Source organism: Heptranchias perlo, chromosome 25, assembly GCF_035084215.1.
Source record: "Heptranchias perlo isolate sHepPer1 chromosome 25, sHepPer1.hap1, whole genome shotgun sequence".
In the NCBI taxonomy this organism is placed as follows: domain Eukaryota; kingdom Metazoa; phylum Chordata; class Chondrichthyes; order Hexanchiformes; family Hexanchidae; genus Heptranchias; species Heptranchias perlo.
The window spans coordinates 12,270,711-12,288,835 of NC_090349.1; the positions used below are offsets into that span (position 1 = coordinate 12,270,711).

At 50.4% G+C, this 18,125-nt stretch overlaps 1 protein-coding gene across 2 annotated transcripts in view; it reads left to right on the forward strand.

Moving 5' to 3' along the window:
- Positions 1-18,125, forward strand: part of cita (citron rho-interacting serine/threonine kinase a) — a 204,162-nt gene that overhangs the window by 144,228 nt on the left and 41,809 nt on the right. For both annotated transcript variants that reach the window (XM_068005625.1, XM_068005626.1), the window contains exons 35-36: positions 780-871; positions 7,353-7,454. In XM_068005625.1, coding sequence (XP_067861726.1) covers positions 780-871; positions 7,353-7,454 — 194 coding nt within the window. The remainder of the gene's footprint in view (positions 1-779; positions 872-7,352; positions 7,455-18,125) is intronic.

Sequence of the window (18,125 nt, forward strand, 5' to 3'; positions counted from 1 at the left end):
CTTTCATATGGGAGCTTAGACACTGTTGGAAGGCTGTTTAATCATTTGGGCTACAAGCAAGATCTCAGTCTATCCTCCCCTAGTGTCTATTTATATGCTTTTTCTGGCAGAAGAGGGGACCAAAGTGTTTTTATTTCTTTCCCCTCCAGACAAGGGACACTGAGGCCAATTGTACAGTTTTTTCTTCCCCCCCCTTTTCCTACCAGCCCCTATTGCCCTGGCTTAGATCGGCTACCTCAGTACAAATCAGGAATTTAACTTGCTATCATCCTAGTCCATATGGTTCAGTACTGCACCACGCATTGCATTTGCTAATGAGCTATTCACGGATTAGGTGGCACTTGTTTCTGTCTAAATACCAGCCTCAGTCTCCTGTCTCAAGGAACTTATTGTTCTTCTAGGTATCAGTGTGGTGAGAAACAAGAGGCTCACTTGGAAAACTGAGATGATTGAGTGTTAGCACAAGAATTGCAAAGCTTGTTCAACAAATGTCACTACTTTTCTTCCTTACACCACAGACCATTTCATTGTTAAATTCTCCACCTGCTAAAGATTTCTAACCGATCCTTGACACAATCATCTGATCCTGCCTCTCTGTGGGAATGTGTTAGGGAGGGTTTCCTGACGACATTATTTTCTCTTGGGGCTGGCTACCAGCTGAGCTTCAGTCAGTATCCTTGGCTCTAGTATCTTGAAGGTTTGTTGGTTCTAATCATTGTCTAAGTGTGTGGCTGTTGTGCTGTATTCTGTCACTTTATTATAGTTTTTTATTTTGTCAGAAATGGGAAACGAGGACAACAGGGTTGGGAGCGGAAGTACATTGTCCTGGAAAAATCAAAAGTTCTTCTTTATGAGAATGATTCAATAGATGGTAAGTACTACATTTTTTGAGTAATATTTCAGACGTGTTAGTCTGATATACAACCTGGGTCCTGCACAATCTTGTGATCATTCACTGATTGCTGAAGGGGCTTCTATAGAGGAACAATCTAATATAGATATTCACTAAACAGTGCCAGAAGTCCTGCTTCTGCTGCCTCTGATTGGACATCAAAAGAATAAAAGATATTCTGTTCTTGCCATAGTGGGGCAGTGAGCAAAATGTGAAACCAGAGATTTCAGGAGAGGCCTGAACTTTGAGATTTGCTTTGTGCTAGATGTTAAATGTATTCTGTTTACTTTTTATGCTGTTGCTGTCTGAGATGGAGTGCAGATGCAGCATATGGGCAATTAGGGATGGGCAATAATTGCTGGCCTTGCCAGCGATGCCCACATCCCATGAACAAATTTTAAAAAAATGTATTCCCAAGCATGACATATTTTTGAGAAATTTTTGATCCAGTCTAGCTCGCAGCTATTTGAAGGCTTCAGAGAGCAGGGACTAGGGGGCCGATTTTCGGGTGACGTTGGGGGCAGAGGTGCTTCAACAATTGCTGAAATGCCAAGCGGGTTCGGAGCTCGGCTCCAACCCACTGACTTCCGGATTCCCCAGTGATGTGTCCAGGTACGCGCGCCTTCCCAATGCGGGAGTCCCACCGGCAATTAAAGCCGACGGGATGATAATTTGCATAGTTTGTCCGATAGTTGAGGTACTTGAACTATTTGATGGACTAGACATTTTGGCAGGGGTGCGATTTTGAGGATCCTCGGCGTGTTTCTCGTGCTGTGGGAAACACTCCCTGTTGCAACAGATGTGTTTCAGCCAGCAGCCAGTGGGAGATGCAAATGCTAATTTGACAGTTGGGGAGAAAACGTCATTTATTGCAGCAGGGCACTCTGTCACTTCAGACAATGTTTTGGCTGCAAGACCTTTGTGTTTCACTCAAAATTCTTACTTTCCACCCAGAACTCTGCTGTGCAAACATATTTAACTACTTTGCGGACCCCCCTCAAACTGACACCGTCAGGAGGGGGGGATGCCATGGCTGCATTCATCACTACATCCGAGGACGAGCAACATCACCAGCCTCGCCAGGCACGGCGTCCACCTCCGCCACGTGGAGCACGGAGGGAAACAACAGAGAGCGACATCGCAGGAGGCACTACCCTCTCAACAGGGTCTACAGACCGAGGTTCAGCTTCCTGGACCTCTCTGAGGAGCAGTGCATACGGAGGCTCAGAGTCAGTTGCCAGGTGTCGCAGACACCTGCAGCCTCCTTCATACCGAGCTGCTCCCGGCTGGGCCGAGCAGCATCTCCTTACCTATCGCTGTCAAAGGCATCACTGTCCTCAACTTCTTCGCCTCCGGATCATTCCAGGGTGCCACTGGGCTCATCGCCAGGGTCTCAGTCGTCTGCACACAAGTGCATAAGGCAGGTCACCGACTGCTTGTTTCGCAGGGCCACTTACTACGTCAACTTCCCATGGACGACCTTAGCCAGACGGAGAGGGCAGTGGGATTCCGCGCTGTGGCTGGCTTCCCACAGGTGCAGGGTGTAATCGATTGCACCCGTATAACAATACGAGCACCTCCACACGAGCCAGGACTGTTCATCAACAGGAAGGGCTATCACTCCATCAACACTCAGCTCATTTGTGACCACCACAAGAGGTTCCTTCACGTGTGCGCCAGATACCGTGGCAGCTTTTTTTTATTCGTTCATGGGATGTGGGCGTCGCTGGCAAGGCCAGCATTTATTGCCCATCCCTAATTGCCCTTGAGAAGGTGATGGTGAGCCGCCTTCTTGAACCATTGTAGTCCGTGTGGTGAAGGTTCTCCCACAGTGCTGTTAGGAAAGGAGTTGCAGGATTTTGACCCAGCGACGATGAAGGAACGGCGATATATTTCCAAGTCGGGATGGTGTGACTTGGAGGGGAACGTGCAGCTGGTGTTGTTCCCATGTGCCTGCTGCTCTTGTCCTTCTAGGTGGTAGAGATCACTGGTTTGGGAGGTGCTGTCGAAGAAGCCTTGGCGAGTTGCTGCAGTGCATTCTGTGGATGGTACACACTGCAGCCACTGTGCGCCGGTGATGAAGGGAGTGAATGTTTAGGGTGGTGGATGGGGTGCCAATCAAGCGGGCTGCTTTGTCCTGGATGGTGTCGAGCTTCTTGAGTGTTGTTGGATCTGCACTCATCCAGGCAAGTGGAGAGTATTCCATCACACTCCTTACTTGTGCCTTGTAGATGGTGGAAAGACTTTGGGGAGTCAGGAGGTGAGTCACTCGCCGCAGAATACCCAGCCTCTGACCTGCTCTTGTAGCCACAGTATTTATATTGCTGGTCCAGTTAAGTTTCTGGTCAATGGTAACCCCCAGGATGTTGATGGTGGGGGATTCGGCGATGGTAATGGCGTTGAATATCATGGGGAGGTGGTTAGACTCTCTCTTGGAGATGGTCATTGCCTACCATGATTCCTTCATACTCCAGGAATCCAACATCCCACCCCTCTTCCACACACCGAACACCCGTAAGGGCTGGCACCTCGGGAACAAAGGATATCCCCTGCACACGTGGCTCATGACACCTCTGAGGAACCCCACCATCGAGCAACAGCGTCGATATAACGACAGCCACATCGCTACCAGGTCTACAATTGAGCATGCTATAGGGCTGCTCGATGCTCTTCAGGTGCGTTGATCATTCTGGGGGAGCGCTTCAATACGCACCAGAGTGGGACGCATTATAGTTGTGTGTTGTGCCCTGCACAACAGGGAGGGGTACTGCTTGAGGAGGCCCCATCCACATCTGCCACCCACGTTTGAGGAGGAGAAGCAGGAGCAACGCATGGGTAGAACAGCGGCTCACCTGGCTGCTCATGAGGCCAGGGAGTCACTGATGTGTGAATGGTTTTCCTAACATCAGTCAGTGTGAACAGTCCAGTCCTCACACCACCTGGATAGACAGCGGCCACGCCAGCCCTCCCCCTCCCTGCACAAAACAGTCCTGCAACTACACATACACCCACTGTAGAGTGACCCAATCGATGGCATCAAGTGTGGGCGTTCATGGTGAATCTCATGAAAGGGCCTTATTACGGAAGCCAGTCAAACATGGCCAAGACATGGCAGTAGTGGTGACAATAATAATATTTAATGTGAGTTTAACAAAAAGCAAATATAAATAAAAAACATGACCAACCATCAAAAACCCTTGTGCTTCCCCTTTGTGTTTACAAAACCTTCGCCGTTCGCTTCCGACTACTTCTACGTGGTGCATCCCCTGTGGCTGCAGCAGAGGTAGTGGCCGGTTGCTCTTGTTCATGCCCCGACCGATTAGATGCTTTGGGCCTATGCCCTCTGGGTTTTGGTGCCTATGAGGGCCCCTCCAAAGACTGCTCCACCTGCACCTGTGCAGGGGCAGACTCGGCCACCTGAAGAGGAGGCAGCATTGCGGGTACTGGTTGAGAGGGGGGCAATGGATGAGACGTGGGGGTGCTTTGAGTGGCGTCCCCACTTCCATGTCCCCTTTCGCCATCGTCCCTCCCCTGGGCCAGGCCCACATCACTCCTACCACTCTGCTGGACGACAGTTTGGAGGACATGGGTGAAGCCTTGTTAGACTAGTGTTAGTGTATCTGCCCGCCTGTTTAAGGCGGCAGAATGTTGTTCACCCTGAGTCCGAACGGCCGTTGTCAGGACCTGAATGGACTAGTTTGTGAGCCGTGCTTGAAGCTCCATGGAGGCTAGCCTCCCCCCCCCCACCCCATTGCAAACATTCCTGTACTTACCCACAAATCTATTTCAGAAATGCCCTCAAATCCCTGTGACAGTATCTCAGAGATTCCCTCCCATACCTGTGTCACCATTCCACTCATGCAGGAGTTGGACTCCTCCATCCTCTGCGCAATTGTGGAGAGTGCGCAGGGCACCTGTTCCAGCACCTCGCAAATGTGCTGCTGCCCTTCAATCATTCTCTTTTTAAAGGATGGCCCCCAGGGTTCAGCATCTGTGTCCAGCTGAGCAGAGCCTGGAGAGGAGTGCTCCCACCGATGCGGACTCTCCACAGCTGCCCCTGCCACCAGTGTCTGCTTGTGCTCACCATGTGCAACTCCAACTAACTGCGGACTGGGACCCACCGAGGTGTATGTATCTGCGCTGGTGGATGGCTCATTCAGTTGTGACGGTGCACCCTCACAGGTCGGCAGGTCCTCTGAGGAATCGCCCTCTGCCGTCACAGTGGTTGCTGAAGGCCCTGTAAGAAACAGAAGTCAATATTAAGCATGATCACAAATGTCATGTTGTGACGAGCATACTGAGGTGCTGAAGATGGCATGGCATGTTAACACCAATTCATATTGTGTGTGCTGAATGTTAAAGTTCTGTCACCAGACATTTGTCAGGTGCCAGTCTTGGCGTCCCCGACGGACAGGCACTTGAGGGTGCGGCTCAGCTCCAGCACCTCCTGTTCCATGTCTGTGAGGATGACTATCTGTTGCGGCCCCCATCCGGTCCTCGCCCTCTCTCGTGAATTCTGGGCTCTCTTCTCCTATAAGGGAGAAAGTACAGACGTGTGAGTGAGTGATGGTGACATGGCCAACTGATGAATGCATTGGTTTGGGTGCGGCTGACCGTGAAAGAGATGTATCAGAGGGTGAGTATGAGACAGAGCCATGACATTGTATGAGGATTGGGTTGAGTGGTAGTGGTAGGGTGACTAATGGGGAGGTGAGGAAGTGCAGGTAAGTTGAGGATGAGGTTTGAGTGGGTGTGAGGAGTGATGTGATAGAGTAGTGTTGGCAGTGCAGAATGAGTTGGGGGGTGGGGGAGTTGATGGAAGACAGAATGTAGGAGAATGAGTAAGTGTGCTCACTTTGGCTGACCTAGTTAGGTCATTGAAGCGCTTCCTGCACTGGATCCAAGTGCGGGAGATGTTGCTGCTGCTGGTGACCTCCTCTGCCATCTCAAGCCAGGCCTTCTTGGTGGCAGAGGCAGGCCACTTCCTCCCGTCCGCCGGGTAGAAGACATCCCTCCTCCTCCTCACCCCATCCAGTAGCACCTGGAGTGAGGCATCAATAAATCTAGGAGCAGCATTTCCATTGTGCTGTGTGGGTGTTTGCTCCAGGAGAAGCCATTGGAAGACTGCCCCTTTAAATAGAGGTCCTCCAGCTGACAGCCTGTGATGTGGGTGCACAGTCCACCCGCTGTGCAGCTTTCGGACAGCAAACCTGGAAGCCACGTTAAGTGGCTCCAATTGTTCCGCGATTGCGTGGGAAATGGACAGGTTTTATTGGGCGACGCACGTGCCCAATCGCCGTGCCCGCCGCCGCATTAGCATGCCTCCTCCCCGCTAATATCAGGGCCTAGTTGTCCTAGGGCAAAGAGATGTATATGTCTGCAGTCATACTTAAAACCATACCTACCGATGATCATGGATTAGTCCAGATCTTTTAAGTTGATGGGTAATTTGAGAGTTAACAACACCTTCCATAACTTTGTGATTTTGATTTAGTTTGAAGGGTAAGAGGGGATCTTTCTTGGGATAAGGAGACACAGCAAATTTTCAAGAGAATGTAAGCTGTATTTGGAGTAAGATTGAAGAGAATGCATAGGACACTGGTAAGTTTGGAGGTGCACATTTGTTTAAATGGTGGAAGGGATACCATCTAGACCAGAAGCCTTAATATAGTTCAGAAAGCAGAATGAAGCCATAGTGGTAGGTGCTTTACCAAGATCATTGAGGTTATATTTAGAGAAAAGTAAGGCAAATAGCCCAGCTTTCTCTTTAGAAAAGCTGGAAATTGTACTATCAAGGTTCATCGAATTTACACGAGAGCTTTGGCAACAGGCCAGAAGATGTGACTTTGAGAGGTAGAAAATCTTCTGCTGTTGCTTATTTTCAATAAAGTGGGGCTTTGGAGTTTTAGTAGTAAATTTGCAGAAGTTACCTGAGATGACTGATGAAGATGTCTAGTGCGATGAGCAATTTTTCTTCTGATCCACAGTGTTATTGAACCAAGATTTAGTACCAGATGCAACAGAAGTGGAAGAGTTGGGTATGAATCCTTTTATGCCAGAAAGAATAACAGTGGCACAGATAGAAGGGTCAGAAGAGTGAAAGCAATTGGTCTGGGGAGAGACAGCAAAGAATTAAGATTGCCCAAGCTGATTGACATACCATCAAACTAAATGGAACTGGATTACAGAATTTGATTTGATGTAGGGGATATTCCAACTTGTGACTTGCAGGAAAGTAGATCCAGTTGGGTTGTTAGCTGGAATGTGAAATTAATTCTGTATTTCATGTACATGAAGTAACTGAGGGAGGTAAGGAGTTTCACAGTTTTAAGGTTCCGGAAAAGAACAAGTCAGAGCAATGATTTTATTCACACTGTATAAAATGTTTCTCTCAAGAGGTTGTGGTTGGTGATTGAGTTTAAATGATGTGGCATAATGTTTCCTTCTTCCCTTTAAACAGGACAGAGACCGATTGATGAATTTGAGCTATGCCTGCCTAATGGGGATGTGAGTGTCCATGGAGCTGTTGGAGCCTCTGAACTTGTAAACACTGCGAAGACAGGTGAGATCTGGCTGAGATTTGGAAAAAAAAAATAGAAAGCTCAGCGTTACATGTTTATCTTTTGTTTTTGTGTCAGTATTGAGTGGTAAAAGATTCTATGGGCCATGTCGCGCCCGTTTTGTAGGAGCTACACGGACACCTAAGCCCTGATAATGGCGTCCGTGAAGTGCGCAGGACGCCATCTTAGTAACGGGGTTTGTGCGAGTGTGCCCATGGGCTGCCGGCGTATGTAGAGTAGGGAGTTTATGACGCGAATCAGTGGCCAACGCTGATTTTGAAGCAGCCAGCTACATTTTGGAACTCCATGCTCCAGCCAACCTCGCACAGCTGAACAGGACTTAAATGCATGAAGGACCACCTCCCCAAGCACGACCACCTCCAACACCACCATCCCTCCCCCTCCCCACAACCACCCACCCCCTCACCTCCCATGACCACCTGCCCTCCCCAACCCCCAGCGCTATTTAAAGGGATCATGCAGGAGTTACAAGTTAATTGCTAGATTATTTATTCTGGCTGCTGACGCAATTGAATGTGTTTTTGGACGTTTCTGATACTTGGCTAAAGTTGCAATATTCTATGGAGAGTGTTCTGGATGGTCTTGCAGTACTGTTTAATTATTGTTCGCTTTTTAAAATAGTGTGCAGGAAAAGAGTTCTTTCAGACATGGGTGGCCTGCTAGGGCTTCCTCTGGGAATTGAACATGACTGGGAGAATGAAGAGAGGCTATGCAGAGCGAGGAGAAGGAGGAGGAGCAGGGCACTCAGCAGGAAGCCATATCCAAGGAGGGCCTTAAGGGACCAATTCTCATATCTCAACTTCAGCAGCAACCAATGCATCAGACGTCTGCGGTTCACTAAAGAGGTAGTGACTGAAATTGTCAGCTGCTGTAGTCTCAAAGCAGGGCAAGGACAGCATTGCATGTGGCTGTCAAGGTGTCTGTGGTGCTTAATTTTTACAGCTCTGCCTCCTTTCAGGCTGCTGCTGGTAGCATAGTGGTTATGTTACTGGACTATTAATCCGGAGTTATGAGTTCAAATCCCGCCACGGCAGCTGGTGAATTTAAATTCAATTAAATTAATTTCAATTAAATAAAAAATCTGGAATTAAAATACTAGTATCAGTAACGGTGGCCATGAAACTACCAGATTGTCGTAAAAACCCATCTGGTTCACTAATGTCCTTTAGGGAAGGAAACCTGCCGTCCTTACCCGGTCTGGCCTATATGTGACTCCAGACCCACAGCACGGTGGTTGATTCTTAATTGCCCTCCGAAATGGCCTAGCAAGCCACTCAGTTGTAAAATCTCGCTAAAAGAAGTCATAATAAAAATAAAACCAGACCACAAGGCACCGGACATGACAAAGGCAAACCAAGCCCAGTCAAGCCTGCAAAGTCCTCCTCACTAACATATGGGGACTTGTGCCAAAATTGGGAGAGCTGTCCCACAGACTAGTCAAGCAACAGCCTGACATAGCCATACCCACACAATCAAACCTTTCAGCCAACGTCCCAGACTCTTCCATCACCATCCCTGGGTATGTCCTGCCCCACCGGCAGGACAGATCCACCAGAGGTGGTGGTACAGTGATATACAGTCAGGAGGGAATGGCCCTGGGAGTCCTCAACATTGACTGTGGACCCCATGAAATCTCATGGCATCAGGTCAAACATGGGCAAGGAAACCTCCTGCTGATTACCATCTACCGCCCTCCCTCAGCTGATGAATCAGTCCTCCTCCATATTGAGCACCATTTGGAGGAAGCACTGAGGGTAGCAAGGCCACAGAATGTACTCTGGGTGGGGGACTTCAATGTCCATCACCAAGAGTGGCTCGGTAGCACCACTACTGACCGAGCTGGCCGAGTCCTGAAGGACATAGCTGCCAGACTGGGCCTGCGGCAGGTGGTAAGCGAACCAACACGAGGGAAAAACTTACTTGACCTCATCCTCACCAATCTACCTGTCGCAGATGCATCTGTCCATGACAGTATTGATAGGAGTGACCACCGCACAGTCCTCGCGGAGACGAAGTCCCGACTTCGCACTGAGGACACCATCCAATGTGTTGTGTGGCACTACCACCGTGCTAACTGGGATAGACTCAGAACAGATCTAGCAGCTCAAAACTGGGCATCCATGAGGCGCTGTGGGCCATCAGCAGCAGCAGAATTGTATTCCAGCACAATCTGTAACCTCATGGCCCGGCATATTCCTCACTCTACCATTACCAACAAGCCAGGGGATCAACCCTGGTTCAATGAGGAGTGCAGAAGAGCATGCCAGGAGCAGCACCAGACGTACCTAAAAATGAGGTGCCAACCTGGTGAAGCTACAACTCAGGACTACATGCATGCTAAACAGCGGAAGCAACATGCTATAGACAGAGCTAAGCGATTCCACAACCAACGGATCAGATCAAAGCTCTGCAGTCCTGCCACATCCAGTCGTGAATGGTGGTGGACAATTAAACAACTAACGGGAGGAGGAGGCTCTGCAAACATCCCCATTCTCAATGATGGCGGAGTCCAGCACGTGAGTGCAAAAGACAAGGCTGAAGCGTTTGCAACCATCTTCAGCCAGAAGTGCCGAGTGGATAATCCATCTCAGCCTCCTCCCGATATCCCCACCATCACGGAAGCCAGTCTTCGGCCAATTCGATTCACTCCACGTGATATCAAGAAACGGCTGAGTGCACTGTATACAGCAAAGGCTATGGGCCCCGACAACATCCCAGCTGTAGTACTGAAGTCTTGTGCTCCAGAACTAGCTGCGCCTCTAGCCAAGCTGTTCCAGCACAGCTACAACACTGGCATCCACCCGACAATGTGGAAAATTGCCCAGGTATGTCCTGTCCACAAAAAGCAGGACAAATCCAATCCGGCCAATTACCGCCCCATCAGTCTACTCTCAATCATCAGCAAAGTGGTGGAAGGTGTCGTCGACAGTGCTATCAAGCGGCACTTACTCACCAATAACCTGCTCACCGATGCTCAGTTTGGGTTCCGCCAGGACCACTCGGCTCCAGACCTCATTACAGCCTTGGTCCAAACATGGACAAAAGAGCTGAATTCCAGAGGTGAGGTGAGAGTGACTGCCCTTGACATCAAGGCAGCATTTGACCGAGTGTGGCACCAAGGAGCCCTAGTAAAATTGAAGTCAATGGGAATCAGGGGGAAAACTCTCCAGTGGCTGGAGTCATACCTAGCACAAAGGAAGATGGTTGTGGTTGTTGGAGGCCAAGCATCTCAGCCCCAGGGCATTGCTGCAGGAGTTCCTCAGGGCAGTGTCCTAGGCCCAACCATCTTCAGCTGCTTCATCAATGACCTTCCCTCCATCATAAGGTCAGAAATGGGGATGTTCGCTGATGACTGCACAGTGTTCAGTTCCATTCGCAACCCCTCAGATAATGAAGCAGTCCGAGCCCGCATGCAGCAAGACCTGGACAACATCCAGGCTTGGGCTGATAAGTGGCAAGTAACATTCGCGCCAGATAAGTGCCAGGCAATGACCATCTCCAACAAGAGAGAGTCTAACCACCTCCCCTTGACATTCAACGGCATTACCATCGCCGAATCCCCCACCATCAACATCCTGGGGGTCACCATTGACCAGAAACTTAACTGGACCAGCCATATAAATACTGTGGCTACGAGAGCAGGTCAGAGGCTGGGTATTCTGCGGCGAGTGACTCACCTCCTGACTCCCCAAAGCCTTTCCACCATCAACAAGGCACAAGCTAGGAGTGTGTTGGAATATTCTCCACTTGCCTGGATGAATGCAGCTCCAACAACACTCAAAAAGCTCGATACCATCCAGGACAAAGCAGCCTGCATGATTGGCACCCCATCCACCACCCTAAACATTCACCCCCTTTACCACCGGCACACAGTGGCTGCAGTGTGTACCATCCACAGAATGCACTGCAGCAACTTGCCAAGGCTTCTTCGACAGCACCTCCCAAACCCGCGACCTCTACCACCTAGAAGGACAAGAGCAGCAGGCACATGGGAACAACGCCACCAGCACATTCCTCTCCAAGTCACACACCATCCTGACTTAGAAATATATCGCCGTTCCTTCATCGTCGCTGGGTCAAAATCCTGGAACTCCCTTCCTAACAGCACTGTGGGAGAACCTTCACCACATGGACTGCAGTAGTTCAAGAAGGCGGCTCACACCACTTTCTCGAGGGCAATTAGGGGTGGGCAATAAATGCCAGCCTCGCCAGCGACGCCCACATTCCATGAATGAATAAAAAAAATATAAACAACATCTCTAAGTTTGTAGTGCACTGCTGTATAAGGGAGGGCACTGAGGCTCTACACACCAAGAAACAGATTCATCTCATTCCCTTTTGCCAGAGACAAGTAGCAGGAGCAAGCATGAGGGTTTGCTTGCATTGCAGGCTTCCCCATGTTGCAGGGTGCCATTGACTGCACATTGCCATGCGTGCTCCATATCTGAATGGCCATATTTATGAACAGAAATTCCACTCCCCGAATGTGCAGCTGGTATGCCACCACATGCAGCACATCATGCAGGTCAATACCCGCCATCCTGGCAACAGTCATGATTCCTTCATCCTGCGGCAGTCCCCTGTGCCACCTATATTTAAACCAGCACGGCAAGTCAAAGGCTGGCAATTGGGCAACAAGGGTTATCCCCTTGTGAAATGGCTCATGACTCCGGTCAAGGACACACCGACACAGCAGGCTTACAACGAGAGCCATGCTGCCACACGGATCAGCATAGAGCACACCATAGGTATCCTCAAGCAACGCTTCCGCTGCCGGGACTGCTCTGAAGGAGCCGTGCACTACTCAGCTGAGCGGGTATCAAGATTTGTGGTTGTACGCTGCATAACCTAGCCATTACAGAGGGAACATCCCTTGCCACCACCTATCAGCCGAAAGCCTGAGGAAGAGCAGCAGGAAGTGGAGGAAGAGACAGGAAGGCTGCAAGGTAGACCAGCCCTGTCTACCAGGGCTCTGTGATTGGAATATTAACGAGTGTTACCAGTAACCTCAACCACACCTCCCCATTCGCCAACAGTCCCACGCTCCTTACCTTTCCTCTCATGACCATCAAATCGTCGTCCTTATGATTACACATTGCTTCCTCCCTCAACCCATTGCAGAAATCAAATCCACCACAAAATGCAAATTCAAATCCACATTTATAAATTAGCATGTGAAATCATGCAAACAAAATGAGACTATTCACCCTTGTGTTTTCCCTTAGTGCCTATCGTTCATGTGCCTTTATCTTTCCTGCTCCTACGAGCTGCATCCATATGGCTGGAACGTGGGTGGTGGAAGGCTGCTGACCTTCAATTGAGGAAAGTACAGATGGCCTTGGAGGACAACCTGGAGCAGCTCTGGGCCGAGGAGGCCCGGCTTCAGACTGCACTATCTTGGCCTGCGCTATAACAGTCTGGGCTGGCTAGCTGGCAGGCAACAGCTAGGGCACTGGCGGAGTGGCAGCGATGGGAGAAGGAATGCTGTCCATCCTGAAAGAGGACAGCAGGTTGTCTTCTATGAGCCACTGCCACTCTCCTGGTGCAGTGCCTCAGCAATCCAGGTGATCTGTTGAAGAACAGATTGCTGGATTCTGTGATGCTCTGGAAGCCCCTTTCAACAGTGGTACCAGAGGCACGATAGCAGCAGTTTGAGCTTCTCTGGCAGCAGTCTGAGCTCCAAAAGTAGCAGTCAGATGTTTGTGCTGCAATGGAAGCTGTGACATTGGTCATCGGTCGCTGTTCCACTGGTGTGCTGATGGAGGTGACCACCCATTCCACGTGGGAAAGGGTGGGCTCCTAGCTCTGCGCCAAGTTGGAGCTGAACTCCTCCATGCTCCTTGAAGCTGTGCGCAGGCTATCTGGCATGCTTTCCAGCGCACGCCCATCAGCCCTCTTCTGTAGCTTGGCCCATTGAAGTAATCATCTGACTCCTCTGCAGCAGAACTAGTGTGCGACCTCACCCTCCAGAGATCTGGCACCTGCAGAATCTGTTTTCTCCAACCCCCCACATCCCCACCCCACCCGCCCTGGCTCCTGCACACTTGTGCCCAGTGTCTCTCCTCTTTTCTAGCCTCTAAACTAGGTGCAGTGTCAGTCTCTGAGCTGGTGGCTGCAAGTGTAAGATCGAGTGACTGTGGGCCCGATTTTAGCAGGGCTGTGGGTTCTCGGTGGATGGGCTAGCGGGCGCGTGGGTAATGCGCCCGGTGAAATTAGTGGGTTTCCCGCGCGATCGTAGCAGGCAAACCACTAATTGGAGCCACTTACCTGCTCCTCCGGGTTCCCCGCTGCTGATCTGCGCGTCGGGCGGGCTGCACATGCGCAGTAAGATCTGTCAGCTGGAGGCGCTCTATTTAAAGGGGCAGTCCTCCACTGACAGATGCTGCAACAAACAGCAAAGATGACTGCATGGAGCAGCCCAGGGGGAAGGCTGCTCCCAGTTTAATGATGCCTCACCCCAGGTATCAATACATGGGGTGAGGAGGAGGGGGAGGACAGAGATCTTCCACCCGGCGGGCGGGAGGAAGCGGCCCGCCTCCGCCACCAGGAAGGCCTGGCTCGAGGTGGCAGAGGGGGTCACCTGCGCCACCAACATATAGTCCACCTGCACACAGTGCAGGAGACGCTCCAATGACCTCAGTAGGTCAGCCACAGTGAGTACACGTAGTCCTTCCCCTACACTCCGTCTGCCACATCACTGCCCCCACCCCACATCTCCTTCGGCACTGCCAACACTACTCTGTCACATCACCCCTCATACCCACTCAAACCCCATCCTCATCTTACCTGCACCTACTCACCCCGCCACTACCACGCAACCCAATCCTCATACAATCTCATGGCTCTATCCCATACTCACCCTCTCGTGCATCTCTCTCACGGCCAGCCTCACTCAACCTGCCACCACCTGTGCTGCAGCCACAGGGCATGCATCACATATGTGCAGTAGGCATCGTAAGGCAAACGTGTCGTGAGCATGAAGGGGATGCACAAGGGTGTTTGAGGGTTTGTCATGGTTGTTACTTATATTGAATTTCAGAACGACTCACATCACACATTATATTGGCACCACTACTGCCGTGTCTTCGCGAATCCTGTCCGGTTTGTGCAATAATACCCGCTCCTGGGTATCACTATGAGGACCCACCACTGATGCCACCCATTGTGTCACTGCAGAGTGGGTGTCGGTGTATTTGCAGGGCTCTTCTGCGCAGACGACTGAGAGACATCGGCGATGTCCCCGGTTGCACCCTGGAACGCTGCGAAGGAGAAGTTCGGGAGGGCAGTGGTGACTTTGATAGCGACAGGTAGGAAGATGGTGCACGGGCCAGCCAGGAGCAGCTCAGCATGAAAGAGGCTGCAGATGTCCACGGCTACATGTCGAGTGACTCTGAGCCTCCATGTGCACTGCTGCTCAGAGAGGTCCAGGAGGCTGAGCCTCGGTCTGTGGACCCTGTGGCGAGGGTAGTGCCCTCTGCGACGCATCTCTCTCTGCGGTAGCCCTCCCTCCTGCTGTACAGGTGGATGTGTCACAGCACTCTGTTGTGGAGCTCCACGTGTCAGAGGTGGACGGCGTGGATGGCGAGGCTGGTGATGCTGTTCGCCCTCCGAGGAGGTCATGACTGCAGCTACGGCGGCCCCCATCCGCAAGATGTACATTTGAGGGGGTCCGCAAGGTAGGTACATGTCTCCGGACCCCGGGGTAAGTGTGCAGGTTGGTGAGTTTGACCGTCAGGAGGAGGGTGGTGGAGGCCAAACTTTGTCCCAAGTGACAGAGTGGCCTCCTGCAATGGGTGAGGGTCTCTCCCCCCCCCCCGCCCCACCTGTCAAATGGACCTTTGCAGCTGCCACAGGCCGACAGCTGCAACACGTCCATTCGAGCTGGGAGTGTTTCCCCCAGTGTGGGAAACAGTCCCATGTTGTTCCAAAATCCCACATAGTCCCTTAATCAGGTCAGTTAATGACCTGAAATACCTCACTAAATATTGTCAAGTGGCATCCCGCTGGCTTTAATTGCCTGCGGGATTCCCACCAGCGGGGGCTGCGCGTGCACGCCGGCGCGTCAGCGGGGAACCCGGAAGTGGGTGGGATCGAGGCGGGATCCGGTCCCGCTCCTGGATTTCCCAATTTTCGGGGCCCCCCTGCCGAGAACCCACCCGATAGCGGGTGGTAAAATCGAGCCGTGTGTGTCTTCATCATCATTGCGTCTTCCTCTGCCTCCTCTGACTGGGCAGGTTCCAGTTCTTGAGTATCTGAAATGACAACGGGACACGGGTTGTGGAGAGAGGAGAAAGTAAGACGTGCGTGCTTACACCATCTGCAGCAAGTGAGTCAGAAAAGATTGTGGGAAGTGCGAAGGAGGATTCAGTATACAGAGATCCTCATCACAGATATCCCCAGCACTGCCAGTGGCCACGGCCTCAGCAATGGCCCTTCCAATGATGGCCAGTACTGTCTCCTCCATGGGAGTTAGGATATGTAGGCGTGCCTGTTTCTTGCTGCCTCCTGTTATGCACCACCTTCTCCTGCAAGAAAGCGGGAACTTTGTCAGTGAGTGTCCTGCAAGATGTTTGGGTGATGTGGTTGTCATGATTGAATAGCTGCCAGTGTGTGACCTGTGAATTGTGGGTGTGCAGCTTGTAACAGTGGTAATATGTGAGGGTGAGATGAGGCATCTGATTTGAAGAGTTGAGTCCTGATGAAAGAGATTGTTGGTAGGTGGGTGATGGGTGTAGTGCATGGAGCAGTGGATGAGTACTTATGCCAAATCATTGAACTTCTTCCTGCACTGCATCCAAGTTCTTGGCGCTATGCTCCTGGCGGTGACCTCGTCCGCTACTTCCTCCCACTGCTTCTTGAGCATATATCTGGAGGGCGTACTGTCCCCCTGCGGATATAGAATGCCCTTCCTTCTGTCCACCACATCCACCAAGGCCTCTAGTGCATCATCCGAGAACCTTGGTGCCACTCTCGCAAGCACAGCCATTCGATGTATTGCAGCTCTTCACAATTGACTTCACCACTTCCTGCAGCCACAGTGCACCTCCCCTTTAAGTAGTGCCTAGCCACCCCTGATATCGGGGCCCCCTGCTGATGCATGCAGTCAATCAACAGCGCAGGGAGCACTGGCTGCACGCAGCGATTTTTGAAATCATCAAGCAGCACGAATGTTACATGCTGCCTGCATTGCAATTAACGGACGCGGGTTAATCGTGCATCGCATGCCCAGCGCCCATTTTCATGGGTTATCCAAAATAACCTCCTATAAATCCAGGGTCTGAGGGGAAGTCAAAAGTAGCAGTTTATATGCATGGCAGTGCCCCAGATAAGAGTGCAGGAACAGGTGATGCCAGCTAACACAGTACATTAGTGTGACAAAGCACTGTACTGAGCAGTAGTAAGTGGGTTTGTCCCTACATTTTCCTCAAAACAGGATGATTTCAGGAAAAATGCTATGAGGTCCCTGGTTGTAAGCAAAATGCTTCCGCAAAGTTAACAGATGGTTCCATTACATACTTATAATTGGTGGCCAGTTGCAGATGTGTGGAAACCAGTCAGCTTGCCTACCTGGTCAAAAGAAAATCATAGAATGGTTACAGCACAGAAGGAGGCTATGCCGGTTCTTTGTAAGAGCAATCCAGTTAGTCCCATTTCCCCCACTCTTTCCCTGTAGCCCTGCAAATTTTTTCCCTTCAAGTATTTATCCAATTCCTTTTTGAAAGCCACTATTGAATCTACTTCTATCACCCTTTCAGACAGCGCATTCCAGATAATTCCAGATCCAGCTGCATAAAAAAAATTTTCCTCACGTCGCCTTTGGCTCTTTTGCCAATCATCTTAAATCTGTGTCCTCTGGTTCTTGACCCTTCTGCCAATGGGAACAGTTTCTCTTTATTTACTTTATCCAAACCATTCATGATTTTGAACACTTCTATCAAATCTCCTCTTAACCTTCTCTGTTCTAAGGAGAGCAACCCAAGCTTCTCAGTCTATCCACATAACTGAAGTCCCTCATCTTCAGAACCTTTCTAGGAAATCTTTTCTGCACCCTCTCTAAGGCCTTCACATCCTTCCTAAAGTGCAGTGCCCAGAATTGGACACAATACTCCAGTTGTGGCCGAACCAGTGTTTTATAAAGTTTCAACATAACAGCCTTGCCTTTGTACTCTATGCCTCTATTTATAAATTGTAAACAATTTTACAACACCAAGTTATAGTCCAACAATTTTATTTTTAATCCCACAAGCTTTCGGAGGCTTCCCCCTTCCTCAGGTGGTGAGGAAGGGGGAAGCCTCCGAAAGCTTGTGGGATTAAAAGTAAAATTGTTGGACTATAACTTGGTGTTGTAAAATTGTTTACAATTGTCAACCCCAGTCCATCACCGGCATCTCCACATCTATTTATAAAGCCCAAGATCCCATTTGCTTTTTTTAGAACCGCTTTCTCAATCTGTCCTGCCACCTTCAAAGATCTGTGCACATTCCCCCCCCAGGTCTCTGTTCCTGCACCCCCTTTAGAATTGTACCATTTAGTTTATATTGCCTCTCCTCGTCCTTCCTGGCAAAATGTATCACTTCGCACTTCTCTGCGTTAAATTTCATCTGCCATGTGACTGCCTGTTCCACCAGCCTGTCTATATCCTCTTGAAGTCT